The sequence below is a fragment of the Ciona robusta genome, chromosome 10 (genome assembly GCF_009617815.1).
Source record: "Ciona robusta chromosome 10, ASM961781v2".
Lineage (NCBI taxonomy): Eukaryota > Metazoa > Chordata > Ascidiacea > Phlebobranchia > Cionidae > Ciona > Ciona robusta.
In genome coordinates this window covers 1,259,073-1,286,676 of record NC_143244.1, presented here as the reverse complement: position 1 = coordinate 1,286,676, position 27,604 = coordinate 1,259,073, and the positions used below count along the sequence as shown (strand labels likewise).

The window sequence follows — 27,604 nt, the reverse complement described above, 5'->3', positions numbered from 1 at the left end:
TTTTTTTTTACATCCAAGTGCTATAAAAGTTTTATTAAATTGATTTGAAAACAAGAAAATAAACTCATCTATAAGAAACCACTTTAAGTGCAAGGTAACACAGAGGTCTAAGTTAGACATGTCAGATCAAGTTTGAATATTGTTGAGACTTAGAGTCATGAGTATGAAGTTCTAAAACTTTTGTTACACTTTATGAACCGCAGTTGTTCAAGCATGCATAACACCCACACACTAATGCCATATTGAACACATTGCAAATTTCACAATAACAAGGAAGTACTGACAGTGTGTAGCTGGTTACATTGTAGTAGGGTGATTACCAAACTAGGATGAAGAAATATATTCAATGCAGCATCATTGCATTAACATTGGTGGTTGTTGGTTGTAAAGGTAAATATCAAAAATACTGATATATTGTGACATTGTACAATTAAGTTAACTGTCAAATATTTCTTAGGGGTTATCATTAGCCTGCCAGTACCTGGTAACACTGCAATAAGAGCACTTGGTATAAGCAACCTTAAGATATCAACAACAATATCAACAACTGGTGTTTCTCGATGTGGATGGAGATATGGGGGAGAGTTTGATGTTAGTGCATTTTACCATAGTACACACGGGTGTTTTAACTACACTGGTGAAAATGAAACAATCACTTGTGTTAGCAATGGTGGTACAGTGACATCACAACTAACATTGTTACAACCACAATACAAGGATTTGAATATAAACATGCTATGTTCTCCATCACCAAGTTATTCAGTGAATATAAGTCTTAAAGGTAAGTTCAAATAATTGACCTAAAATAAAATTTAATTAGTCTGGTGCTAAAAGAATTCCCATTGAATTATTGTTATTATAATTGCTCCAGCATGTCCAACTGATTTTATATCTCCTGGTGTGATCCTGTCTAAGCAAAGCACATCACCATGTGGATATGGATGTACAGCAAGATTTAGTTGTGCTGCTGGATATACTGGAAACACAGTGGATGCAACTTGTAATGAGCAAGCTACTTGGAGTCCTGCACCTAAATGTTTTCTTGGTAATTATATGAAGTTATATTATCAACATAATAAACCAACTTAAACTGAACATCATATAATACAGTTCAGCCGCATTTGACCATCAGCCTTCCAACAACTGGTAACACTGCAACCAAAGCACGTGGAATAAGCAACTTAAAAACTATAACAACAATATCTGTAACCACAAACAAAGATTGTGCGTGGAAGAATGGAAACAAAGTTATCTTGGGTCAGTTTTATTCTGGTGCATTTGGATGCAGCAACTACACTGGTGTAAACGAATCAATCACTTGTGTTAACAGTGCTGGTACAGTGACATCACAACTAACATTGTTACAACCACAATACAAGAATTTGAATATAAACATGCAATGTTTTCCATTACCAAGTTATTCAGTGAATATTGTTCTTAAAGGTTTGTAATTAACTATTATAAAAGATGTGAATACAATGTTAATGACCAACCACCCATTACAGCTTGTTCATCTCCAACAAACAACAATGTTCCAGTCAACCCATCATATGGTGTCTACAACACTCAAGCTAACTTCCAGTGTTCACATGGTTCAACTTTATTTTATGTAAATGGAACAACTGGAAACACTGCAACCAAATGCCTTGCTACAGCAGAGTGGGAGAATGAAAAGATAGTTCAATGTTGGGCAGGTTTGTGGTCACAGTAAATATGATGCTGGTTAAATTTAAACATCTTGTTTGTTTGTAACAGAACCAACTGCAGTTTTATCAGGAGTTATTATTTATAAAGTTGGAGAGAGAGCTACATTTCAATGCACAACATCTAATGTGGTACCAGCTGTGTATAAAGTTGAAATCTATTTCAATGGAATCAAACAAGTAAAGACAACTTTTATAGATGAAGCAAGCATTACAGATATTTCATTAATCAATAAATATAACAATGTAATTACTGTATCATTTACGCAGGTTACTGGTAACACATGGAGAAGCAATCCACTGAATATTTCAAATGATGGAGATATAGTGGAATGTAGAGCTATAAATAACTACACTGCTAAACCTGAATATGCAAACTTAGGAAGAACAAACAAAACAATCTCCATCATCTGTAAGAAATTATCAGATATTTCTCAAACCAAATTTAATTTTAGTTTGGTTTCAGATCCACCACAGAAGTTTAAACTTACAAACGCACTGAACAATGTTTGCTTGTGGGAGATTGGAACAACCCAGTATTGTAACATCACATTCAAGCTTAAACCACCTTTCTATACAACGAACTTAACCAAGAATGATAAACCAATGTTATGTTTATACAGTAATGTCATAAGTGAACAAAATACTTTTAGGCAAACTTGTTACAAGTGATTTGATTGAGATACAGAGAATGAATGAAACACAAAGTTTTGTTTACATGAAAAATGAGGTGAATTATAATTTATAATCAACATGAGGTGGTAAGCATGTGTTGCTTGGTAGGTAATGATGAATGATACTGGAATCTACACACTGACTGTGAAATCAACAGTGTTTCCAGCTGTTGTTTTTGTGTTTGGCATCATTGTGGTGGACAACACAATGAGTGACCTCAACAACAAGGATTGTAACTCAGATGCTGTGATAGTTGGAAGTTGCTCAGCTGTTGTTATTCTTATTATAACAACAATTGCTCTACATTTATATTTGAAGCTGAAAAATTTCACTGAAAAGTCAGGTATAATAATATTTAATTGTATTGTATGAAGTCAACAAGTTAGGTGTGAAAAATACATTAAAATGCTTCAACGAAATTACCAAAATACAATCATTACAGGAAGTTTCAAGAATGTGACATCGGTTAATTACAAGAATAATAAGATAACAACTACCCAAGCCAAGGTACACACATTTATATTCACAACAATTATACCATGTGTTTAACAAGCCAATAATAACTAGAATGAGAACAACACACCACAATACTTAAACCCTGCAAACAGACAACAAGCAGGACACAGTAAGTATAATGTTGAATGCATATTTATACATTCCTAATGTATTTATTCTATATTAACTTGTGTATCTACAGATGAAGTTGGTTATATTGATCTGAATGCAGGAGAACCAATACCTAATGTAAGTTATTAACTTTAAGCAAAGCAACATAAGAGTAGGTATAGACACAACATTTCTCTTTAATCTTCCAATTGTTTAGAATGATGTCATAGTTCGGAATTATGAGGTGGTAAAGACAGATTATGAAGAAATAATGCAAAGTAACAAGAAACCAAAGAATGAATTAAATGAATATGATCTTTAATTTGTATTACTAATAGTAATATGTTACTAATATAAATATTTTGTGATTACTCTTCTAGTCTGCTAATATTATTATGTGTATTTTGAGAAAACAAAGCAAACAACAAATAAAATAAATGTGATTCTGATATATAAAGTTATGATGCCTTTAAAAATTACCCTTTTTTGCATGGTAAAATGTTTATGCGAATATCGATTCACATAACGTCGTCATTTTGTAATTCGCTAACTGTGTTATTTTGCATGGTCATCAGTTTATGCGCAAATCAACATTGAGTTAGCGTATTTTAGCCCAATATTGTTAAATCATGTTGAAAATACAATTTCTGACACTTTATTGTACAATTGTACAATACCAACGAAAAACTGTAAAAAAATACCCCAAAAAAGGTTTAGCTGTTAAAAGCATGATGCGAGCAACAACCAACCTCCTACAGCAGATAACACGCTTATAACATGATGCAAGCTAATTTTGCTTTTGCGAGTAAATATGCGAGTACTCACACGCATAATAGTTACAATGGAAAAAGGGTATTAATTAACCAATATATAGATTGAGGTGCATATCTATTTTTTAGCTACAACATGCAGTGACAGCAAAAAGATAATTAGAATATTAAACAAAATTAGCATGTTTCTACTGGTGTTAGTTTGGCTATTAGGAAAATAAATTTACTTTCCTATAAATACTAACAGCTTAGTAAGATATGCTAAGATTCACTTCAAGACATTATAAGGGGAGAAGTAATGAATTAAGTTGGATTAAATGTATAACATGGCTCTAGAATAGTAGTATAATTCAATAAACATCTCAATTTCATGAACAGAAAAAAAAATGATATTAAATGATTGGTGTTGTGGGATTTTCAAGTGCAAAACTTTTAAATCCAATCACCTGATTTTAAATCCAATCACAGAGTAATCACGGCTTTTTTCACATTATTAATTTATTATCTTAGCTAGTACTAGTTTATTCTGTTTATTTTAAGTTTATAACTTGTAATTTATATTTTTATACCAAACAAGTTAAACAAACAAAACAACACCATACATATACATCTTTCACTGCAATTTATATCACCGCAACATTTAGATAATTACGTTATAGCAAAACCATATTTAGGCAGAATGAAGAAATGCATATATTACAGCTTTGTTGTATTACCTGCAGCAGTATTAGATTGTAAAGGTATATATACGATTAAAGAATGGAGCCATTGTAAAAATATGCAATATTTATTTATAGGCAAAATATTTATCATGTGATGTCATCCATTTGCCAGCACTTAGCAACAAAAATTTCGAAAGCAGAATTTTAGAGCAAGAACAAAGCAAATAAAGAAAAAAAATGAATACATGTTTCTCTAGATCGAAGAGGTGGGTAAACTATTGCATTAATTCAACCCACAACCCTGCAACCACTTTGCCTTTTAGTATCATACTACTATGTGTAATATATGTGGTGCTGCAATATTAAATTCTGTCCAATTAGCGAAAAAATTCTTCTCTGAAATGCCATACCGAGAAAATATTATTAATTTACCTTATCTGTCTTATCAGTTCATAGGATTACTCTTTTTTATTTAACATCATTCATTGTTATGTTAAGTGAATGAATATATGTTTTCAAATGGTATTAATCTAATTTAAATTGAAGCCTATTAACAAGCAAACCAGCTGAGAAAAATAACCTATTGGCGTCAAACATGTAATGACTAAGACACATGCTTGCAAAGATAATTTGCATATTTGTTTGTTATACAATAACAAGAAAAGCTCTGCCTACAACTGAATGAGTCATCAGGTAATAAAATGTCATATAACATGGATTCAGTTCAATAAATATTCTGGTATATAATTTTATGTTTCATCTTTCTTGCTTTTACTCCAAGAACTCTATTTATAGTAACTGAAAGTTGTGTTATGACCGTAATCATGTTTCATGTGTTAACGCTATAAAAGAACATGTGTTAATTAAAAACAGCAATTTCAAATAAAATATAACTTGTAGTGTATCACTGCATTTTATACAAGTGCATCACTGTACAATGTGTCATATGAAGTAAACAATGAACATAAGTTATTATTATGATAAGGATGCAACAAGATGACGTCAGATAAGGAAGTAGTGATAGTTGGGAACATATCAGGGAAACTATTAATCATTTAGTCATCAACTAATACCGTTATAAAGCATATAATACACGCTTGTAGGATTTTCAGTAAAATGAATCAGAATATTAAGCTTTATGTTGTATATTTAAGCTTGTTTCATGTACTTAATACAACAGGTAAGTAAAAGTTATTATTCTTTTCTGTATGTATGTTGTTTTAATGAGGTTAACATGCTTATGTAAGTTTACACTATGTAAAGAACAATGTTTGTATGCTGGATATCATATCATATAAAACTAATAGTCTTATAGTTATTATTGCTAAAGAAAGATTGAGCCAGATCTAGTGCATTTATACCTGTATAAGGAAAATGAGTTCAATATTCAAAAAAGGTGCTGATCACAATATTTAAATGCTATTTTGACTAATTTTAGTTATTGTACTATCTTTTTTATAACAATACCCATGTGTGTAATGACTTTCATGAACGCTAGCCCAACCATAACAAACTACCATGTAATAGTTTAATTCTATATGTTGCTGTATTAGCATTAGGTATATATCTGTGTCTTAAAAAACAAAGTTTTTAGGTAATTTCATCCACCTACCAGCACCTGATAACAAAACAACAAGAGCACTTGGTATAAGCAACCTTAAGATATCAACAACAATATCAACAACTGGTGTTTCTAGCTGTGGATGGAGATATGGGGGAGAGTTTGATGTTAGTGGATTTTATTCTGGGTTTGGATGCCTCAACTACACTGGTGTAAATGAAACAATCACTTGTGTTAACAATAGTGGTACAGTGACATCACAACTAACATTGTTACAACCACAATACAAGAATTTGAGTATAAACATGCAATGTTCTCTATCACCAACTTATTCAGTAAATATCACTCTAAAACGTAAGTTGTATATTATGCATAAAATTGTTAAAAATCACTGCTAATGCTAAAAACACTGCATAACATACATTAATTAAAATTGACAGAGTGCAGCGCAACAAACCAAGTTAATGTGACATCCAGCAAGAATGATTATAACTCAATTGGAAATGCATCATGTCCAAGTGGATCTGAGTTGTTTTATAAAGTAAATGGATCACTTGTAGTGGACAGAACAACAACCTGTAATGCTTATGCTGAATGGACAAATATAAACAACATGCTGTGTTCGAAAGGTATAATCCTTTAGCTATTCTGATTTACTGATCACTTTTACATTGGCAATGGCAACAGGTCCAAATACAAATTCTATTATTGGAAACTATACTGTCCAAGCTGGTAGTAGAGCTATTTTGGAGTGTATCTACTCAGGGGAAGTCCCAGCTGCCACTTACAGCATATTTTACTTTAACCAAACAGCAACTAATGTTACAAAGGTGGTGCATTTATGTATAGTGTACATTTGAAATAAACTGACCAATATATAATAAACAGTCATCAACATGGATATCACCTCCATTACAAGCAGGCGACAACAACAAAGTAGTTGAATGTCAAGCTGCCAATCAATACACAAACTACTTCAAGCAAAGTCACAGAGCAAGTGTTACACTCAATGTCACTTGTAAGTTAATATAACCTAATGTAGAAAAATATAACTAGTTGCAGACAGAGAAAAATAATTTTCTATAATTAAAACAATTTTTCAACGTAACGCAATTATTATATATTCCTATATCTGGTAATATTTTATGCTTTTATTGCAAACACTGAATGCCATTGAGGCGAAATATATGTACAATTGGTTGGTCTTTTTTCTCTTCTGGTTTCGTAGCACTAGATCCTTAGTCCTAGATCACATGTTAATATCCTTTTGCATAGTTGAGTGTTCAGATAAAGATAGTATTAATATTTCTAACTAATCCCTTCTGTATGTTGCAGACCCACCACAAGCAGTGGCAACTCACATTACAGTGTCAAGATTTCTGCTTAGGCTTCAAGATATTTATTTAATGAGATCTGACCAGATCCTTAATATGACCTGTTCGGCAAATTCAAATCCAAATCCTGTTTACCGGTGGAAAATTTGTCCAACAGCTACAGTGTGTATTCAACATAATGGAAACTATTACATGGGTTCTGTGCCGCTAAATACCAACTCAGTATTCTGCCAGGCACAAAACTTTCTTGGAATCACAAAAAGTCAACGGGTCAATATTACAGTAGTTTCAACAAACAGTAAGTATCGGGCGGTATACTTGATTTATGGTAATGGGCCAACTCTAGCATGAATCCTAGGTAAACTGGTGGGCATCCTAAGTATATAGAATATACCAGAAGATGATTAAATAGCTTTAAATCAGATATTTAGATAAACTGACCACTTTGTAAATAGATAAAAAAAAACAAACATCCAAATTTATAAACTCCATGAATGTAATTTAGTTTCTCCTTTGGTTAGTCGTTTTATTGCAGCTACTTCTCTACTAATCCATTATTTATTTAGGATTAGTAAGCATTCAGGCAACGCCTAATACAAGCCCAGAGAATGGAATGAAATTGGAACGACATCTCGGTCATAACACTACAATCACATGCAGTGTTGACCATCAAGGAAAACTAAACACAACTCATGCATTGAAACTACCTAATGGAAGCATTATTACAAAACCAACTATTGAACTGGCAGCACTGGCAACAACAGATACCGGAAATTATAGCTGTGTTACTAATGATGTTTTTGGGAGCTTCAATGGCTCAGTTTACATTGATGTTATATGTAAGTTCAATGAACTGAACTTTTTCAAGCTGTTTCTCAAACTAAATTGTGTTTCTTCTCATTAGATCCACCACAGACAGCCACACCTATGGTTATATGCGATTGGGTGATTGGCAATACTGGATTTTGTGTCATCACATTTTTATCCAATCCACCCGTTAATATGATTGAACTTAAAAATGTTAAAGGTAGCTTACTATTACAAAACCTGAACCATTAAAGTTTACCCGATTTATGTTACAGGTGATATAATAGACCAGTCAATACAAACTTCTCACTACAACACAGAAACACAGGTTTATAACTTCACAGTACGAAAGGTAACAGGATAAATACACAGGAAGAATTTACTATAAAGGTTATTCCAAAACCAAATATGGAAAATGTGTTTTATTCAGGTAATGGCTAAAGATTTTGGAAATTATACTCTTAAAGTAAAATCAACCAAGTTTCCAAGAAGTGGCCTAACTATTACAGTTGTTATAAATGGTGTTGGATTAGCTGCACCAGCAGCAACCAACAGGGCACTTTTGATTGCTGTCGCATCTGGGGCATTTGTGTTACTTGTTATTGTCATTGTCATTATGTACATTTTGTACAAGAAGAAGCAGAAAGGTGAGTTTTATAATCTGAAGTGAAATAAATGCTTCACAAGTATTTATGCAGGTGCTGCAATCATCAAAAGAAACAACAGGTATGTGGAGCTGTGGTATAGGCTTTTATATGCAACAGATATAGTTTTCTTTACATAAGAAATAGTAAATTACCCTACACAAAAAGCTAAACCATATTTTTTCCAGTGTTAACAGAGAAACGGTAACTCGAGCTGCTGAAGGTAATTCATAAACACCACAGTTGCAATGATGAAACTAACTATTGTTTATTTACCAGTTGAACCTCATTATGTTCCTGTCAACATCAATCTGTCGTATATTTCAAACACAGAAACCAACACAGTAAGTTATATTGTACAAGTATAGTTGTTAGTTAGTACTCCTGGCTTTCACCCAAAGGACCAGGGTTCGATTCCTGAACAGCGCAATGGCACAGCAGTTTTTAGCACAAAGTTTATGCTTTTGAGACTTGATGCGGATATTGATGCGACATTAAGCCCTTAAGCACACTTAACGACAATTGCCCTAACACATCGTTCGTTTACATGATGTCTAAATTGTCAGCAATATGTTACCCCAAAAGAATAATCACATACATGGTAACTTATTGGCAGCCACAAATAAGTCACATTCATTCCTACAACAATGGTGTTCAGTAAAATACTGCAAGAAATTGTAACCTGATTTTTTTAAGGATCAGAAACCAAGAGCAAGAGAACCTGACTATGTGAATATACAAACAGATGTAGAAGTTACAGAGTGTAAGTATATAAATATAAATATAGACTTATAATTACTTTTTCCTTCCACAAAGTTGGATAAAATTTGTCGAAAAATCATAATATATTATGATATACTAAACATACATTGTTATCAACATTGACCTGACAATATCTATTCCTCAGTAAACAACGGTTATGTTTCTTTGGCAATACCTGTAGAATCTACGGTAAGTGGTCTCAAATTTGAAGTCATAAATACTTCTACATATTGTGTATAAACAGTATTGGAAAATTTATTTTTTAACTATCGAACACAGTATAGTGCCGTGGCAAAGTAATTAGCGTTCCTGCCTGTAGCCCAGTGGTTATGAGTTTAAGGCTAATGCTGCTATATTGCCGATGTTTGTATGGATAAGAAACTAATTAATATTTCCAAATTTTGGCTGCTTAAGAGCACAAGAAATATAATGCACCTGGCGGTGATAACATATATATATAAATATAAACTATAAATATGTTAGATATATTTAGGATTCATGACTGGGGTGGTAGCTTGTTGGGTTGTATAAACTATTGTGCAATTGGCCTCTTTTTCAATTTACTACAGGAAGCTGGGAACAGCAGTAATGATATTCAAAACCCTTATGAAGATTTGAACACCAAAAGTACCAAAAACAAGGTTTGATAAATTAAACCTAAAAAATGTGTAAAAATTTTGAACCTTTTACACTTTTGTTAACATATGTGTCTGTATTATAGAAAGCTGGTAATAGCAGGAATGACAATCAAGCGTTTCAAAGCCCTTATGAAGATTTGAACACCAAACGTGTTAAGAACAAGGTTAGTTAAATTAAAACCGTGGCGCCGTGGCATAGTGGTTAGCCAACCTGCCTCTAACCGGGGTAATAAGTTCAAGGCTTGTCGCTGCTATCATTGTAAGCATATGTGTCCTTGGGCAGGACACTTAACGGCAATTGCTTCAACCCAGTGGTCACTAATGGGTTGTCTAAAGTTTAGACTCTAAATTGTCAGCCATGCATAAAGAAATCATGAAAATAATCACCCACATATTAACATACATGAAAACTCGTAAGCTGGCACAAGGTGTATAAACACCTGTGTTATAACTACTGTTTTCCGGCCTGTTACATTTATTCAAAACTACAAATTTGTAAACTTTTGTATTTTTTTTGTCTCAACATGTCTGTATTATAGAAAGTTGGTAATAGCAGCAATGATAATCAAGCGTTTCCAAGCCCTTATGAAAATTTGAACACCAAAAGTGATAAAAACAAGGTATTAAATTTATACTAAATCAAATTATTACTTAAGTACATTAATAATACAATAAACTAGTATATTAATTTAATACTACAAAAATAACACCAAATTAATACTAATATATATATATATATATTTTACAGAAGTCAAAAATTTTAAAAAGAATAAAACAACAAAATGGATCAGAAACAGAGACCAGAGGCCAAGCTACAGACCTTTATGATTATTGAGTTTTTTTAACATGTTTAAATATATAGGTTTACAATTAATCGGTTGCACATGTGTGCTGACCAGCCCAACATTTGAGACATTTCTAATCTTTGTGGCTAAGGTCCATACCTAGGATGAAACACAATTCTGGCAGAATAAATATTTATGACTGATACAGTGGGGATTAGGTGCTGATGAATTTTATAATAAGGCCCATGATATTTTGCGATAACAGCCTAGTGCCACATGGTATCTGTCAAATGAAACTAAAACGTAAAGGCTTTTATAACTGGGTATTTGATATATTTTTATATTTTGTAAAAGCTTTGCTACTGTTCAATTTTCTATACAATGCACAAAACAAAAAGAATAACATTAAATTAAATACACTGTACATCGATACACGTTACTGTACTTTTCTAACAGTATCTTAAAGTGTTTAGTTTCACAGTATTAAAGTAGTATGGAGATAAATTTGGTCCTTTCAACAGTAACCTAAATCTCATTCTGGTATGTGTATAGCTACTGTTGCTTTAATGATGTTTGCATTTTTAATTTAGCTGTGATCTAATTATATACAAATACATATTTATATATCAGTTCTGCCAATAATAATATTGTTTTTACACTCCCACACCAATACTGCAACATAGTGTTACGTGTTTGAGGTGTTTGGTCCGGGACGTTGCCCTAACGGCCAATCGCGGGGCCTGCCTGTCGTAGTCTGCTCTAAACTGAAACAACTATATAAAATCGTATATCGTTTTGATAAAAGCAAATATAAAAACAGACGTTCTAAAATATAAAAGTGGCAATGGCCGATAAACAAGTAAGCGTACACAGGTACAATGTAACTACTAAGAACAACCGTATTTTGCAAAACGACTCAAATGACACTTCGCACAATATCTAAAACAATTACACAACCTTTCAACAACACGATACAACGAGAACTAACCCAACAAGCGAATAGAAACGAGAAATAGAAAACGCGCAAATCACTTCAATCAGCCCAACGGCACAGAAACGCCGAGACCTAAACGTGTGAAAAATCAAAGAAACCAAGCGTGACAACAGTGAACAAAAGTGAAACAGTGATAAGGAAAACCAATAAAAATAGACAATGAAATCGACAAATTAAACATCGCACACAAAAAGACTGAAATAATACAAACCTAAAAGCACACACAACATAAAAGCAAATAAGCGTATGTGTGGGCTGAAAGCCCATAATGTAACAATAGCATTTTAGTCATAACTTTAACTGAACAGTCATAAGGTGTTTCAACTGACTGAAATATAGGGCGTCTAATAAGAACATTATTGAAGGTGGATGAAATAATTAAAACCACGAAAAAATGTAATGAACAAGAGTTAATCGTTGTTGTATGTTCGTTAACTCAAAACTAGGCAAAAATTAAAAAAAATATTAGTTTATAGTTTAAGTAGGGATAAATGTTTAGTACAGTTAGGTAATGCAGAACATTATTAACAAAGCTGACCAGAATAGACTTTAGAATGTTTAGGTACAAATCAACTTACCAGGAAAGCTTTCTATTATACAGCGACAAGTTATATCTACAGTAATAAATTTTTTTTTTTTCTAAAATAAGGTGTTCTGCATATAGTATTACAACCTATTAAGTGTATATTAATCAGTAATCATAATTTAATGCGTTTTTAAAGTGTTTAATATTATTGTACATTTGTACACTTAACAGAATTAAAAAAAAACATATAGCAGACACAAGCGAAGTAGCTACAAGGAAGTAAACCTACACAAAGAACATAAAACAACATTATCTTCGATTAACCCAATGATGACACTAAAATATCTATTGTTTGTTTTATCTATTGCTTCCTTTACCTGGTCAGGTAATTCTGACTTTATAGGATACCTAATAAATGTTTATTATAAAGCATGGATAGATATATATATATAGAAAACAGGGTTATTCAACTGCAACACCATTGAATGTTAAAAATATTGTTTTAAATGGTAATTACTGTTGATAGCTGTTGCATACATGCAACACTAGTGTATTGATATTATCCTAAGAATTCTTACACTGTGTGGATAAATAAATTGCATATATACATATATATATAATATATAATGTACTTTAGATAAAGCAGTGTTAATAAACCTGCCAACACCTGGTAATACTGCAACAAGAGCGCTTGGTATAAGCAACCTTAAGATATCAACAACAATATCAACAACTGGTGTTTCTAGCTGTGTATGGAGATATGGGGGAGAGTTCGATGGTGGTGCATTTTATATTAGTGCATTTGTTAGATGTTATAACTACACTGGTGTAAATGAAACAATCACTTGTGTCAACAATGCTGGTACAGTGACATCACAACTAACATTGTTACAACCACAATACATGGATATGAATATAAACATGCAATGTTCTCCATCACCAAGTTATTCAGTGAATGTTGTTCTTAAAGGTTAGTATAGAACCAGCCAAGAAACATTGTTTTTAAAAACACTTTGCATTTCGTACTGTAATAAAATAATAATTATTCACAATTACTCTTTGTAGACTGCACAGCAACAAACCAAGTTAATGTGATATCCAGCAAGAGCGAATATAACTCGGTTGGCTCTATAAACTGTCCAAGTGGATCTGAGTTGTTTTTTAAAGTGAACGGATCACTTGTAGTGGACAGAACAACAACCTGTAATGCTTATGCTGAATGGACAAATATAAACAACATGCAGTGTTCAAAAGGTATAATTATACAGTATATAAAAACAAATCTAAAATAATTTCAAAAAAGGTATGGCATAATTATTATTGTATATAATGTAATAAATGTTAATTATTATAAACTCCAAGTTGAATTACAACACAGGTCCAAGAACAATTGCTTTTATTGGCAACAACACTGTCAAAGCTGGTAATAGAGCACAGTTTAAGTGTATCTATTCAGGGGAACTACCAATTGCTAACTTCAGCAGATTCTATTTTGACCAAAAAATAATAGAAGTCTCAAAGGTGTTTATTTTACATTACATGATAAAATTGTAATTAAATTAAACATTAAATCAACAGTCATCATTGTGGAACTCATCTTACTTCAACCAAACAAGTAATGTTACAAAGGTGCCTACATTTACGTATAGTGTACATTTGAAATAAACTGACCAACATATAATCAACAGTCATCAACATGGATATCACCTCCATTACAAGCAGGCGACAACAACAAAGTAGTTGAATGTCAAGCTGTCAATCAATACACAAACTACTTCAATCAAAGTCACAGAGCAAGTGTTACACTCAATGTTACTTGTAAGTAAAGTTGTCCATACTAAATTTATGAAAGACCATAATTTGTGACTAGCAGATATAGGAAAAACAACACAACTCATTTTTATTTGCTGCGTTAATACACCAACTAGTAAAAATAGTAAAATTTCATTTTTAAATACAGACCCGCCCTTGTTTCATTTTAAAACATTAACCTGCTGCTGGACAGTTGGTCAACTTGGAACTTGCTCTGTTATCTTTAAATCTAATCCCCCTGCAATACTAATAAAACTGGAAAAAAGTGGTACGACTTTGAATTATCGATTATATTTAATATTATAAATAATCATTGCAATTATCAAGGCCAACTCGTTGAAGGTCAATTCAATCAGCTACAGAATATGGAAGAACAAGTATTTGTGTTTTCAAAAAACAATGTGAGTAAAAGTAATGTTCAACTTTCCAACATTAAAACTTAATAATATAAAGATTGTGTGTTTTCAGCCATCTGCTAATGACAGTGGAAAATACAAACTTTAACAATGATAATGCCCACAGTGAGGAAAACAAACAACTTTCATATTAATGTGGATGCAACCCAAGTTTCCCATTTAGCAAAACGGATTTTCCTAAACAAATCACAAAATTTGTTTTCATCTTGGCTTATTGCAATAGATATTGAGATTTAAATAAACGCAACACATTTATGATCACTGAACCATATTGTATAAAACCGTATATGTACATAATACAGGTTGATATGTATATATATATATATATCTAACAACATTCATACATAATAACCTATGTCTATATATGTATTTAACTATAAATTGTCTTTACTCATTAACATGGCTTACATACATTTCAAATGTGCCACCTAATTTTAAATCATTTTTTTTTCAAATAAAACACCCATATATGTAAAACAATTATAACCTATATAAAAACATTTACATTATATCCTTTATATGCAATATTGGCTATATATGTAAAACATATGAAATGATTCAATACCTTGACTCATATTTCAATTAATAATCCACTTAAACAACCCACTCAAATTTATGACGTTAAAATACGAAGGAGGTGAAAGAGATTTCCTTTTCTGCAACAAATAATTCTGAGCATTGGACAGATTGTTACAATTTTTTGTATGTTGTATAAAGTATGAACTATATGTACTGCATTCTGTTCCTTTTTGTATTGTATATTTATAAAGGTAAGATTTGTTGTAAATATTAAATGAAATATGTATGTATTCTTGCATATTAAGTAATATAGGCTATAGGTTTAGGTTATACAAATTTAATACAGCAAAAGTCGGAAACAGTTAAGTAAGTATTAATGTATAAATTTTTAAGCCTAATTCAAACAAAAGTAATTCCAAGTTTAATATTTATATATATTATTTAAATCAGTGAAAGTTAATTATAGATTTTGTTTTGTTTATTGTCTGTGTATTGTAATTGTGAAAGACATCTGCTAGTGAATATTTTATTACAATTGTCTACAAGAATATCTCTTGTACTTCTACAATACATCTGGCAGCAACAACATATATATTAGGGTTGGAGAAGATAGGACACCTTTTTTATTTAATTGTCTTGACCAATTTGGTAGCAAACAAAGAACATTCTAAGAATTAATAAACCGTATTCTTGCGACTACCAGCATAGACGGCTGTTAATTGTTTAAAACAGGATCGGTATAATTGTATATAATGTGCTAAAGATGTCCCCTATACCACAGTACTGAACACATATTAACTAAGTATTTGTTTGGACAGCATCTGGAAATGCCAATATAATTTGTCTTCCAAACGTAAACAATCAAACAACGAGAGCATTGGGATTCTACACCCTTGCCTTGCATGCAATAGTTCCTTCACCTGGGGTAGAAAGTTGTGAATGGAAATATTGGTATATTTCAAATCAAATTGTTACAAATAAACTTGCCTTCAACTGCACTAATACAACCAATCCAAATTGCAACAATCCCTCCCTTGCATGGGGCTCTGTGCTAGATTTTGGAAATCCCTTTCACTCAGATTTGCAAGTTGTTCTTACTTGCATACCATCACCAACTTATTACATGAAAATCCAAATTAAACGTAAGTAAAATAATTCAATGTACTGGTATTTTTACTTTGGCACACATCAAACATTTCAAATGTTTAGCATGCTCAAGTTTAAATGATGTACTTGTGAGATCCATCAAAAGCGAGTATAACTCAATTGGAAATGCATCGTGTCCAAGCGGATCTGAGTTGTTTTTTAAAGTAAATGGATCATTTGTAGTGGACAGAACAACAACCTGTAATGCTTATGCTGAATGGACAAATATAAACAACATGTTGTGTTCGAAAGGTATAATCCTTTAGCTATTCTGATTTACTGATCACTTTTACATTGGTAATGGCAACAGGTCCAAATACAAATTCTATTATTGGAAACTATACTGTCCAAGCTGGTAGTAGAGCTATTTTGGAGTGTATCTACTCAGGGGAAGTCCCAGCTGCCACTTACAGCATATTTTACTTTAACCAAACAGCAACTAATGTTACAAAGGTGGTGCATTTATGTATAGTGTACATTTGAAATAAACTGACCAATATATAATAAACAGTCATCAACATGGATATCACCTCCATTACAAGCAAGTGACAACAACAAAGTAGTTGAATGTCAAGCTGTCAATCAATACACAAACTACTTCAAGCAAAGTCACAGAGCAAATATTACACTCAATGTTACTTGTAAGTAAAGTTGTCCTTACTTAACATTTATAAAATACTATGAGTGGGAATGTTACTTGTAAGTTTCAATACTATGTGCATGACAATATAAATGATTATTGTTTGGTGTTTCTACTCAGATGCTCCACAAAATGTCACCATGGAGATTGTATCTGCTTCACCGCATATACTTAAGGTGACAAGTGGGTATACGATAAGAAGTGACCACTCGCTATCAACTATCTGCAGAAGCAATTCAAACCCACAATATACCTATCAAATAATGTACTGCCTTACTGATATAGCTAACTGCATAAATGGACAAACATACACTGGTGTCAATCCAAACACCACTTTTTTCCTGTTCTGTGTCGCCAAGAATACAATTGGTCAGGCAAAAAGCGAGAAATATTTGATTTCTGTTGTGCCTGAAGCACGTAAGTAATGTGCAAGTACATTTTTATAATACACCCAGATATTACTTTTTACATAAAAATTAAACATTGCAAAAAAACTGTAAAAACAGAAACTTAAACACAAAAATAAAACCATGTTAGCTGGTTTTAGAACAATTAGGTCATTACTTAAATTATATATCGAAGTGAGAACATATGTGACCTAAATTAAAGTAATACCAAATTAACAAAGGCTTGTATTTTCAGGAACTGTAAAGTTTCATCATTCTGGGAGTCACAGTATTCAAAATAATTTTGTCCAACCACCAATACATGAAAGTGTTTCTATCTTATGCAATATTGAATATCAGCAACAACTTAATACTACTTTTACATGGAAACTTCCTAATAATACTTTAAGAACACAACCCATGTTATATCTAGCCTCTGTGTCAAAAGAGGATACTGGTATATATACCTGTATGACGGATGATGCCTTTGGAAGGTACAGCTCACAAATCCATATCGATGTGTTGTGTAAGTTGGCTTTTGTTAAACACTGTACAGTATCATCGTAACTTTTTCTTATCTAACAGATCCACCTGAAACAAGAAACACAAGTATTATATGTCATTGGGCTATTGGTAATCCAGAAGAATGTATTGTAGAGTTCACTTCAAATCCTAAGGCAGATTCTTTTATACTTAAAATGGGAAATGGTAAGTACAATATGAGAATACAGAAACAAGGCCCTAAAAGTAAACTCTACTTTTTGCAGTTGTTATTACAAGTGGGGTCTCTTTAACTGCACAGCAACATAAAACACAGAAGTTCATATATCGGAAAACAAAAGTAACAATATGAAATTACATTTTGAAATCTTCTTTAATTTCAGCTCTCATTTTAGGTTTCTGAAACAGACTTTGGAATCTACCAACTTACCCTAACTTCAAACATATTTCCACACAATGCTTTCGTAATGAACATTACTATTGCTTCTCTATATAACAAAGCAGAAGAGATTGACCCAGGTTATGTAACAATCATTATTGCTTTAGGTTCAATCACTGCAGTGATTATCATATCGTTGGCTCTTGTTTATTATCGGAAGAAAACCAGAACTGAAAAAGGTAAATTGCTGTGTAGCCTACTGTATATTCCCGCAGTTTAGCTTCAAGTAAACAACATGCAAAATTACCAACTTAACTATTGGGCTCTAACCAATTAATTTAATTTAGTTACAGAATCAACATCTGCACCATATAGGTAAGAAATGTATTAAGCATTAAACAAATATTTTTACAAGCTCATCTAATATCTAATAATTCTTTATTTTTATTTACAAAACAACAAAAGAATTTATGCAACAATCGCTGGTAAGTAACTAAGGTTGAAATAATTAGATTGTATCTAATTCTTACTATCTTAGAGGAACATAGGAATACTGTTACCACCAATGGTATTACACATGTTTACGAAACGGTAAGACCATTATGTGTACAAGTAATTTGTGCATTTTATTTTAACCAGTCTTTAACTACTTTAGACACCAGCATCTCTCTATACCTTTGCTGAAACAAGCGATAAAAGTAAGATACAATTTAACTCACTTTTTTATCAAAATAGATTTACAAATACAACTTACATTTACAGCTCAAACAAGCTTAGAAAGCAGCAACAAGAATGTAAGTAGCAAAGATAAATCAACATTACAGCTTACAAATTACCATCAAAACAATTTATTTTATCATTAGAACAAAGACAGTCAAGATTATGAAATCCCAATTCGAAGAGCAAGTCTTGATGGAAGAATTGAGGTATATATATATATAAAAACCTTATGCTACTGTTTTTGTAGTTACTGGTGCTATGCTAATATATTTTTGCTTAGAACAAAGATAGTTCAGGTTATGAAATCCCAATTCGAAGTGCAAGTACTGACGGAAGAATTCAGGTATATATATATAAAGAGTTATGTTACTGTTTTGTTGTAGCTTTCTATGCTAATATACTTTTGATTAGAACAAAGATAACGCTGGTTACGAAATCCCAATTCGAAGTGCAAGTACTGATCATTGCGGATATGAGATACCTATACAAAGAATTAAGCCTGACAACGATGGATATGAAATCCCAATTTCCCCAAAACAGGTATACAAGTAAATTAAACTGAAGTACTTCTATGTGGCATAAAGATGGGATAGCATGATACAAAAAAAGTCTTGCTATCTAATTAATAAGGCATACTATCAGCAGCCATAACCATACAATATATTTCAGAACAAACCTGGCACAAGTGGATATACAACAATGCATAGAGCCTATGAAGTTATTCGATTATCCTACAAAAAGAATCTACGTTTTAGCAGAAAACAACCATAAAATATTAAAAAATGAAAGTGACCAGATCTCTTGTAAATCACTGTTTTTACTGTTTCATAAAACCGCAGCTTACTGGGTTTTCAAAATTAACAACTTAACTACAATCTGTATAGACGGCGTATACGCACAAATAAATGTGGACATGCGCCTTCGCAAAAGTTTTATATTTTAATACCGATTGCCTTTGAAAAGATAACCTTTCGCGATAAATTTATTCAATTATTCTGTTTTTTTAAATCGGTCTACGGGCGACCGCATGTTACTAAACAATGATATTTTCAAAACAAACTTAAAACGTGGATTTCGAAAATGGCGCGTTTTTTAATCACTTATAAAGATCCCATTTTATATCTTAATTGGGGAGCCCATTAAGACGAAATTCAGAGAAATAAACAAGAACAGAATTATTATATAATTTTTCGGATTTTAATAAAAACAAATTCTTAAATACAATTTCTGTATAAATAATTATATTATAAACAAAAAACTTGTAATGAAACTTAATTAAATTGTTCATATGTTGGTTGTTTTGTTTTCAAAGGTTGTTCATACTCAGTGTTGGTTGGTGCCTTTGTTGCCTGCAATAAAACATTACAGTTATTAAGATGAATTCTGTCAATGAAAATGGTACAGATAGCACAAACTGTTAAAAACATACACTGTGTTCTGGTTGCATCAAGGAGAATTCAGTGTAGCCATCCTCTTCTGAAAAAACATTAATATAAATATCATAAAACAGGACATCCAAGTTAAAAAGACTGTCTTGTCGGCCACACAAGGATAAATAGGTTAAACTCATTCAGATTATAATGCATACAAATACATGGACTTTACTGTTGAATATGTTTATAATTACTTCCTTTTAAAATGCACAAATGTTGTATTATAATTTATTGTTGACAAATAACATACTTGTAGTTACTTCGACGTTGTCTTTAAAGTTTTCATATTCTGTTTGGTCATTATTTAACTTTGAGTTACCCTGTTAAAAAACATTTGTTTGTTTTTATTAATATATAATGTTATTGTTTATGAAACGCTTGTACCCTGCATACAGAATATCAAACTAAGTCTAGCCAAAAAAAAATTATAAAATAAATTTAGTCATTTACCATGTGTGTACTTTCAACATTGCTTTTCGCAGTTGTGGGAATTTCTAAATATGCATCTTCTGTAATACAAAAAAGATTGGTTTGAAATTACACACATATTGGTTTATCCATACAATAATACAATACCTAGTCTCACAGTATCCACAGTTTCAACTTTCTTTCTTTTATTTGTTCCACTCCCTGCAAATGAGACATCTAGTTAAAAAACTTATTTACATTTTAACTGTTAATGTTTTTATCTTCAGCATGCAGTACAACTACCCTTAATTGGTATGGGTTTATTTTTATTATGGGTTAATGGAAATGTTTTTATTTGTAACTTTTCTTCAAGCAGGTTTAACCCAAAGTGTATTTTTAATTTAAACAACTGTTATTTTGTTGCTAATAGTAATTCTCTCTACTAACTGCGTTATTTAAATTATTCTTATTGTATTAAAAGAAATAAAAAAATAGTTATGGTAGGCTATGTAATATTTGAAAATAAAATTGTTGAATTATCAAACCTTTTAATTTCCTGTGTAAGATATAAAATCGAATTCCAATTGCTGCCACCGCTAACACTATAAAACCACCGGCCACACTTAATCCGACAACCTCGCCGATATTGGTAGAACTTTCATGAACCGGTGGTTTGTCTTTTAAGATTGTTATGATCACAGTTAGTGTGATACCTTTTGAAAATTTTGAGCTCGTAATTTTAACTTTATAGGTGCCAGCATCATTCTCGGTGACCTATTGGATAGAACTAGTTATTCAGTATGTGTAGTAAGGTGGAAGAAGATAGGACACATATTCATTATATTACCTCTTCCCATTTAGTAGTAAATAAAGAACATTTAAAGAATTACAAAACGGCATCCTTGAAACTTCCATAGACTGTTAATTGTTTAAAACAAGATCAGGATATATATGTGCTAAAGGTGTCCCATCTTCCCCACCCTAATATGTAAAGTTAAAGAAAATGTAAAGCAGATGCAACATATAAATAGTTTAAATAACATTAATTTTTGATTAAAATTACATTTGCTGATTTAAGAGAACCCCAATGTTTCCCTTTTTCTCCACCCACTATTAAAACTGAAGGCAATTCCGTCTGTGTGATTCCTAGAAAGCCAAATAAATATAACCTAAATTAAAATTTTACAAACCTATCATACAACTTATACACATGATATATTGATATTCATCATATTAACTGACAAGTTATAATATTTGTGTGTTATACCATCTAAGTTATACGCACATCATGTGGTTGATTTTAAAATACACACAAACTATAGAGCTTACCATTATTTGAAATTACTACGAGATCAGCCAATGGATTTGAGGCAAATTCAAATCTACACAGTCCAGTTTGACCAATCTGCCAACTACATCTGTATTCAGTGGTTGCATTAATATACTGAGGAGCATCTGTTAAAATGGAAAGGTTGTTATCACACCAGTTTTGTATTAATACACGCATGATTATTTCAAAATAGTACAACAAAGATTTCTTCTTCAAGCACAGTTTAAAATAATTTACTCGCAAAGAGTATATGAAACATAAAAATGTTGTAATGACTGGTGTTGCACTACCCTGCAGTTTTATTCAAAACTTTATTTATTCATTTATTTGCTTCTCCATTCATAGCATTTATTAAAGCCATTAAAACCTAACAAATCATAAACAATAACTCCAAGCATACAAAGTAAGTTATTATTTTACTCACACTGTACTTTCAGTAAATAGTTGGGAGATCTTCCACTTTTATTAAAATACAAAGTATATGGAGTAATTGTAGAGCACGATATTGGCGTCAAATTATCAGAAGCTTTCAGGTTGGTCAATGTCAGTTGGGATCCCTGATAAAGTTTATTATAAGGTAATGTGACAGAACTAATTATTGTAATTAATAATAAAAATTGTCATTTTGTTTTAAATGTCATTTTGTTAAAAACATTTTGTTTTAAAATTTAATATGTCAACCAACATATAGTAATTTGGGGGAAGGTGGGACACCTTTCATTCTATTTTCTCGACCCATTTAGTAGTAAACAAAGAACATTCAAAGAGGTATAAAACCATATCCTCTCCCATAGACCGTTGTTAATTGTTTAAAACACGATATGGATATTTCAATAATATGACCTATAGTCTTATCTTACCCCACAATACTATATACTATGAAAACATATAGTTGTTTTCATTACCTTTGCAAGTTTATAGATTGTGTTTCCAACATGAAAGTATGTTGTATTTGCCAAACTTGAAATATAATTGCAATTTATATTCAAACTTTCTCCCTCGGAAACAGTTCGTATTTTCTGCAGAGTTGGAATTGTTTCTGTAAACCATTAATTCATTAGAGTGGATTGGTAAACTAGAATAACACATAAGAATGATACATATTATGTATTCTACCAAACTCTTCATATAAACCTAAAGTTGTTTTAAAGTTTATAAACCATAAAGCACACATTTATATAAATTTAACTAAAATAAATCCTACGAATCTGACTTCGACCTGGTGCTCATACAGTTGGATGATTCTTGTGTAAAAAATGCAGTACAGAGCTGGTGCTACGTAAACATAACAGACACAATCATAGCCAATTGTATTCATATACTCATGTGCAGAAAGTGTGGTATTTCAAAAACTATAATTACTACTACTATGTTTTAACCATTTATAATTATTTATGGCCAACAAAAATTCGTTATAAATTAGTTTAGTAATTCATTACCTGGTTCACAAAATAAGCCGTTGTATGATTTCCACTGAGCATTTACAAGGCATTTTGTCTCAGCCTTGTGACCACTGATATATTCCCAGTTTGAATTGAAGAGCCAGGAATTACCAGGGCAATAAAAGGAACCATTTGAAAGGTAGCTGGAGGAACTAGAAGTAACAGAAATGCCATTTTCAGTCACATTTTTGCACTCTAAAGAGAAAAACACTATGTTAAAACAATTTGCTTGTCAGTGTGTATAACTGTAATGTAATAATTATTAATTATGCAAATACATATGATCTACTTTACATAAAACATAAAATGTCAGATTTATTTATTACCAATGTCAAGTTTCAAATACAAAAAAAGTAAATTCTTTTTAAAGTATTACTAGCCTTGTAAATCAACAGTTAACTGTGCATCACGTTTCCCAGTACATCTGAGGGTAACATTTTGATCCATCCACAGCGGTGTTCGAAATGACAAGGTAGTCTTAATGTTGGTGCCATAAGTTTCACAAGTGACTTCAGATGTGGAGTCCGAAAGTGGAGAGCATTTAAAAACTGATGTATAGAATGATCTTCCAGTAAAACTTCCATTGTATATCCAATAACAAGTTGGGATGCCTGTTATGGGGAATGTTGCAGATATATCAAGCCAATGTAGACCAACTGCTCTGACAACTTTCCCACCACTCGCAACAGAAAGATCAATTCCCCCATCTATATTGTAGTAAAACCAGTTTAATGTTTTGTAATTTTCTAAAGTAGTGTAAAAATCTAAAAGTAATTTTACATAGACAACTACAAGTAGAACGTTCAAACTTAAAAAAACACCACACAAAGTGTTATAAAACTCTTGCTTTTCAACACAAATCTGTAATAATGACATCACACAGGTACATCCTTCTCAAATAACACAATATTTAACACAATTGAATTTAAATTGAATGTAGGCATTTTAATATGTTTTTCGATTTAAATGTTTAAGGTATTTGAATATAAAAGTTCCAAAAAAAATATTTCCACTTCATAAAGTGGCTACTCATCACAATATAAATGTTACAAATAAATGTTGTGTAAGCCATGGTTCAATATGACCAAACAAGCCCGAATACCCAGAAAGAAAAAGCATACGTACCACGAATGCATGTTAGTGAGCCATTCCAAGATATATGCTCATTACACATAGTTATATTGGTGTTAGCCAACCAACCCTCAGCACAGGTAAGGAGTGCCGAACACCCATACCCACACGCTGATTGATGACTATACTTTGTTTGGATGACACCATTAAACAATGAAACATAGGTGTAACAATCTATGTAAGAAATGCATTAGTTAGTCGATAGGCACAAATGTATACCACTATACTGTTCTGCATTTATTGTTTAAATGAATAAAAGCCTATACTTGTGTACAAGGTATCTAATCATAATAACATAAATATTATGTTTCCGTACACTTGGTACCCAAATTATTTTTACGGGGCTTTTCCTGTGGTTAGACATAAATATAATTAAAAAACATGAACTTACAACAAGAGGTAAAACTAAATTTTATTTTTAATTTAAAATATTACATACTTACACCGAACCCATAATCGCTTAAAAAGACAATTTGAGCTAAAGCCAACAGGCCTCATCCACAAATACGCTGCATACAAAGATACTGGTAACTTGACTTTCGTGAAGAATGTTGTGTGATAACAGGTGGCGTTGGTACTAACACAACTGGCCCCAAACTCTGCAGAGTTTGTTGACACGCTACATGCGTTCCTTGAAATATTACTCTTTAAAATGGACAAATTCACAACAGCAATAACAGTGTAATTTCGATATAACAATGTCCAACTATATTTCGTGTTTTTCGGACAAAAGTAAATTGTGTAAAGGTTTCCGACGTAATCCACTGACCAATATGAAGTGCCAGGAGAAGTTGTTAATGTTCCACAACCTGTTAAACATTGTGTTGTTTGAATTTTCTTAATTTACTTATCTACTTTTTTATTAACATTAACATTTTATTGTAGCGGTTGTAGCGATGTTGAATCTAAGATCGTTTTAATTAAAATGATTAGACTTCACTCTTTTGTATGCCAAAACAACAACGGTAAAAAAAGGGCAATTGAGAGAGTTTGGTAAAAGAAGAAGGTAGTGTCTGTAATTACGCAATGGCGATAGGCAAACAACACGTGACAGTAATTACGCAATACCGAATGTTAAGTTTTAGTCGCTACAGTATATAAATATATATATATGCTATATGATATATATATGTATAGTCGCTACAGTATATAAATATATAAGTGTATACAGGTAATAAAATATGTATATACACGCTTATTGATAAAAAAGAAAGAAATATTGTTTTGGATAAAAGGCGTGACCGTTACACCCTACAGACGATATATGGTTTATTACTTGTGCAATTTAACTAAAAAAACAGCCTAAAGGCTTTAGCAATTTAATTTAAAGATACATCATTGCCTAATATTCTTAAACTGACTAGACTTATGTAAACTTTATTTAACTTTAAAAAAAGAAGGTATACATATATATGTTAAAACGTATGTTTCACAGACTACTTATACGTAATACACAAGATTACCAAACACACAAATGAATATAAACACACCAACACAGGATATATATACCTTCGCATTTCTGTAATCCAGCAAAGCACAAAGCAATTCCAACCCAGAAAACCTGCACACAAAAAGAAGTCATTGCAACAGCAAACACATATACAATAATGGTAATCAACATCTACTGTTAGCTAACAAACAACTTTATAATTATGATGATTCATGAAAGTTTTCTCACAGATTATTTCATCACATTAATCACTGTTTAATATAAACAACAAGGAGAACAAATAGCAATAGCAGCGTGACACTGCCACCCACATACGGAGGGGCAGAGAGTCGCTGCCTCCTGTTTTTAAAGCGTTTTCATTAAAAATTATAAAGAAACAGCTTACACACAATGCCCCATATTTATTTTGCAATTTGCATATTATTAAATATTAAAAATGGATGTAATAGTTTTATTACTTTGATCGGATGACCATTTGATTGTTGCTTCTAAAAATAGGTGCTGTGTGTTTAGATGCCTACGTCATGGATGGTTTATCCAAGTCTTTTAAAATATATAATGTAGTAAAAATATATATATAGGTTTTTATGTTATAAATGGTTTCTTAAAAGCAAAAACATAAATACAACAAGAACTTTTAAACTCTGACTTTGACGTTGTGTAAACTATAAAAAGCCATCATTGTTGATTCGTACAACAAAGCGTTGGTGTGATTGTTAAAGCGTAGTAAGCCATTGGCGTTATGCAAATATTTACTACTGGTAACTTTACTTTCTTATATTGAAGGGGAATACCCTAAGGGTACTGACTTGTGTTTGAAGTTCAAAGTCGAAGTTTGTATGAATATCTTTTGTTTCGTCTCCGTTATCCAATTATTATAAAAGCTGACATTGAAGAACCTTAATGCACGGTCCACAAAGCTTCGTAAAAGATCAAAGACATGAATTCTCTCTATAATAGAACAAAACTACGTTATTCAAGTGCACTATAACATTGCTGCGCTAATTAAATCGTTAATTTCTAAATCCGTGAAGCAATACCTAATAAAACTTAAAAAATGTCCACAAAAAATATTGTCAACATCAGAGTCGTAAAAACACCGAGTAGTCCAACTGCCGTCTGTGTGTGTTCAAAATAGAGCAAAAGCGGTGACTTTCGCAATGAATTTAAACGAACTTGTTGAGTTTTATTTGCGATTTCCTTTTGTGGAAAGGCGTAAAACAGCTTCTATTTACAATACCAAACATTTTTTTGAAAAAAAATAATTTACCCCCATTAAATGACTAAAATGTCACAAATCAACCGCTTCTAATTCCATTTTTTGACTTTTTTGATACAGAAAACAAATAACACTTGTTTTTTACACTTTTTAACTTTTAAATTTGTTTTTGGACTCAAGTTTTTCTCTAATTTACCGAAAAACA

At 31.7% G+C, this 27,604-nt stretch overlaps 5 protein-coding genes across 10 annotated transcripts; 4 read left to right on the top strand and 1 right to left on the bottom strand.

The window, feature by feature from the left end:
- Nucleotides 1-329: 329 nt before the first annotated feature.
- Nucleotides 330-1,451, top strand: LOC149729350 (uncharacterized). Its single transcript, XM_089886870.1, has 4 exons — nt 330-390; nt 458-781; nt 872-1,045; nt 1,111-1,451. Exons 1-4 carry the CDS (start codon nt 330-332, stop codon nt 1,449-1,451), a joined length of 900 nt encoding a protein of 299 aa, XP_089742996.1.
- An 852-nt stretch (nt 1,452-2,303) lies between these two features.
- LOC149729349 (uncharacterized) lies at nt 2,304-3,637 on the top strand. Its single transcript, XM_089885974.1, has 6 exons — nt 2,304-2,433; nt 2,487-2,721; nt 2,821-2,885; nt 2,946-3,003; nt 3,076-3,122; nt 3,202-3,637. Exons 1-6 carry the CDS (start codon nt 2,395-2,397, stop codon nt 3,304-3,306), a joined length of 549 nt encoding a protein of 182 aa, XP_089742100.1. The 5' UTR covers nt 2,304-2,394; the 3' UTR covers nt 3,307-3,637.
- A 903-nt stretch (nt 3,638-4,540) lies between these two features.
- LOC149729348 (uncharacterized) lies at nt 4,541-11,576 on the top strand. Of its 2 annotated transcripts, none has more exons than XM_089885948.1 (19): nt 4,541-4,682; nt 6,011-6,144; nt 6,418-6,606; nt 6,665-6,807; nt 6,866-6,995; nt 7,313-7,609; nt 7,878-8,150; nt 8,216-8,338; nt 8,394-8,470; nt 8,549-8,765; nt 8,817-8,844; nt 8,951-8,985; nt 9,042-9,106; nt 9,459-9,525; nt 9,670-9,713; nt 10,094-10,165; nt 10,246-10,326; nt 10,702-10,782; nt 10,911-11,576. In XM_089885948.1, exons 3-19 carry the CDS (start codon nt 6,591-6,593, stop codon nt 10,995-10,997), a joined length of 1,836 nt encoding a protein of 611 aa, XP_089742074.1. In that variant the 5' UTR covers nt 4,541-4,682; nt 6,011-6,144; nt 6,418-6,590; the 3' UTR covers nt 10,998-11,576. The 2 variants fall into 2 exon arrangements, with proteins under 2 accessions (XP_089742074.1, XP_089742073.1); XM_089885947.1 differs by lacking the exon at nt 4,541-4,682 and adding an exon at nt 5,427-5,596 and having other exon boundaries at nt 6,011-6,331.
- A 1,142-nt stretch (nt 11,577-12,718) lies between these two features.
- On the top strand, nt 12,719-19,801 carry LOC149729347 (uncharacterized). 2 transcript variants are annotated; one of them, XM_089885949.1, is made up of 19 exons: nt 12,719-12,852; nt 13,105-13,437; nt 13,533-13,721; nt 16,671-16,813; nt 16,872-17,001; nt 17,121-17,417; nt 17,643-17,912; nt 17,972-18,094; nt 18,154-18,227; nt 18,283-18,505; nt 18,614-18,641; nt 18,732-18,751; nt 18,805-18,857; nt 18,922-18,964; nt 19,029-19,060; nt 19,130-19,192; nt 19,267-19,329; nt 19,398-19,526; nt 19,656-19,801. In XM_089885949.1, the coding sequence occupies exons 1-19, from the start codon at nt 12,795-12,797 to the stop codon at nt 19,755-19,757; spliced, it is 2,373 nt and encodes a 790-aa protein (XP_089742075.1). In that variant the 5' UTR covers nt 12,719-12,794; the 3' UTR covers nt 19,758-19,801. The 2 variants fall into 2 exon arrangements, with proteins under 2 accessions (XP_089742075.1, XP_089742076.1); XM_089885950.1 differs by lacking the exons at nt 12,719-12,852; nt 13,105-13,437; nt 13,533-13,721 and adding exons at nt 15,809-16,356; nt 16,424-16,612.
- Nucleotides 19,802-20,171: 370 nt separating this feature from the next.
- On the bottom strand, nt 20,172-27,600 carry LOC149729346 (uncharacterized). 4 transcript variants are annotated; one of them, XM_089885954.1, is made up of 17 exons: nt 26,990-27,600; nt 26,240-26,291; nt 25,500-25,539; nt 25,174-25,239; nt 24,725-24,904; nt 23,980-24,306; nt 23,597-23,794; nt 23,063-23,196; nt 22,582-22,714; nt 22,157-22,282; nt 21,891-21,973; nt 21,373-21,601; nt 20,996-21,049; nt 20,870-20,928; nt 20,670-20,739; nt 20,416-20,462; nt 20,172-20,335 (listed from the first exon to the last, which is right to left on the bottom strand). In XM_089885954.1, exons 4-17 carry the CDS (start codon nt 25,226-25,228, stop codon nt 20,258-20,260), a joined length of 1,773 nt encoding a protein of 590 aa, XP_089742080.1. In that variant the 5' UTR covers nt 25,229-25,239; nt 25,500-25,539; nt 26,240-26,291; nt 26,990-27,600; the 3' UTR covers nt 20,172-20,257. The 4 variants fall into 4 exon arrangements, with proteins under 4 accessions (XP_089742080.1, XP_089742079.1, XP_089742078.1 ...); XM_089885953.1 differs by having other exon boundaries at nt 25,174-25,539; nt 26,990-27,131; nt 27,221-27,599; XM_089885952.1 differs by having other exon boundaries at nt 25,174-25,539; nt 26,990-27,599.
- Nucleotides 27,601-27,604: the final 4 nt, after the last annotated feature.

What these genes read in the sequence shown, in the direction of transcription:
- LOC149729349 (XM_089885974.1), top strand. Translation starts at nt 2,395, where the DNA reads ATGAATGAAACACAAAGTTTTGTTTACATGAAAAATGAG. An exon ending in AAATTTCACTGAAAAGTCAG is followed by an intron (nt 2,722 to 2,820) that starts GTATAATAATAT and finishes CAATCATTACAG; the next exon opens with GAAGTTTCAAGAATGTGACA. An exon ending in TAACAACTACCCAAGCCAAG is followed by an intron (nt 2,886 to 2,945) that starts GTACACACATTT and finishes AATAATAACTAG; the next exon opens with AATGAGAACAACACACCACA.
- LOC149729350 (XM_089886870.1), top strand. Translation starts at nt 330, where the DNA reads ATGAAGAAATATATTCAATGCAGCATCATTGCATTAACATTGGTGGTT. An exon ending in GGTGGTTGTTGGTTGTAAAG is followed by an intron (nt 391 to 457) that starts GTAAATATCAAA and finishes AATATTTCTTAG; the next exon opens with GGGTTATCATTAGCCTGCCA. An exon ending in TGCACCTAAATGTTTTCTTG is followed by an intron (nt 1,046 to 1,110) that starts GTAATTATATGA and finishes CATATAATACAG; the next exon opens with TTCAGCCGCATTTGACCATC.
- LOC149729348 (XM_089885947.1), top strand. Translation starts at nt 5,533, where the DNA reads ATGAATCAGAATATTAAGCTTTATGTTGTATATTTAAGCTTGTTTCAT. An exon ending in GGTAACTCGAGCTGCTGAAG is followed by an intron (nt 8,986 to 9,041) that starts GTAATTCATAAA and finishes TTTATTTACCAG; the next exon opens with TTGAACCTCATTATGTTCCT. An exon ending in CAATACCTGTAGAATCTACG is followed by an intron (nt 9,714 to 10,093) that starts GTAAGTGGTCTC and finishes AATTTACTACAG; the next exon opens with GAAGCTGGGAACAGCAGTAA.
- LOC149729347 (XM_089885949.1), top strand. Translation starts at nt 12,795, where the DNA reads ATGATGACACTAAAATATCTATTGTTTGTTTTATCTATTGCTTCCTTT. An exon ending in CAACATGCAGTGTTCAAAAG is followed by an intron (nt 13,722 to 16,670) that starts GTATAATTATAC and finishes TAATGGCAACAG; the next exon opens with GTCCAAATACAAATTCTATT. An exon ending in TCAACATCTGCACCATATAG is followed by an intron (nt 18,642 to 18,731) that starts GTAAGAAATGTA and finishes AAACAACAAAAG; the next exon opens with AATTTATGCAACAATCGCTG.
- LOC149729346 (XM_089885951.1), bottom strand. Translation starts at nt 26,351, where the DNA reads ATGTTGATTACCATTATTGTATATGTGTTTGCTGTTGCAATGACTTCT. An exon ending in CTTACACAGGAAATTAAAAG is followed by an intron (nt 21,050 to 21,372) that starts GTTTGATAATTC and finishes TCTCATTTGCAG; the next exon opens with GGAGTGGAACAAATAAAAGA. An exon ending in CAACGTCGAAGTAACTACAA is followed by an intron (nt 20,463 to 20,669) that starts GTATGTTATTTG and finishes ATGTTTTTTCAG; the next exon opens with AAGAGGATGGCTACACTGAA.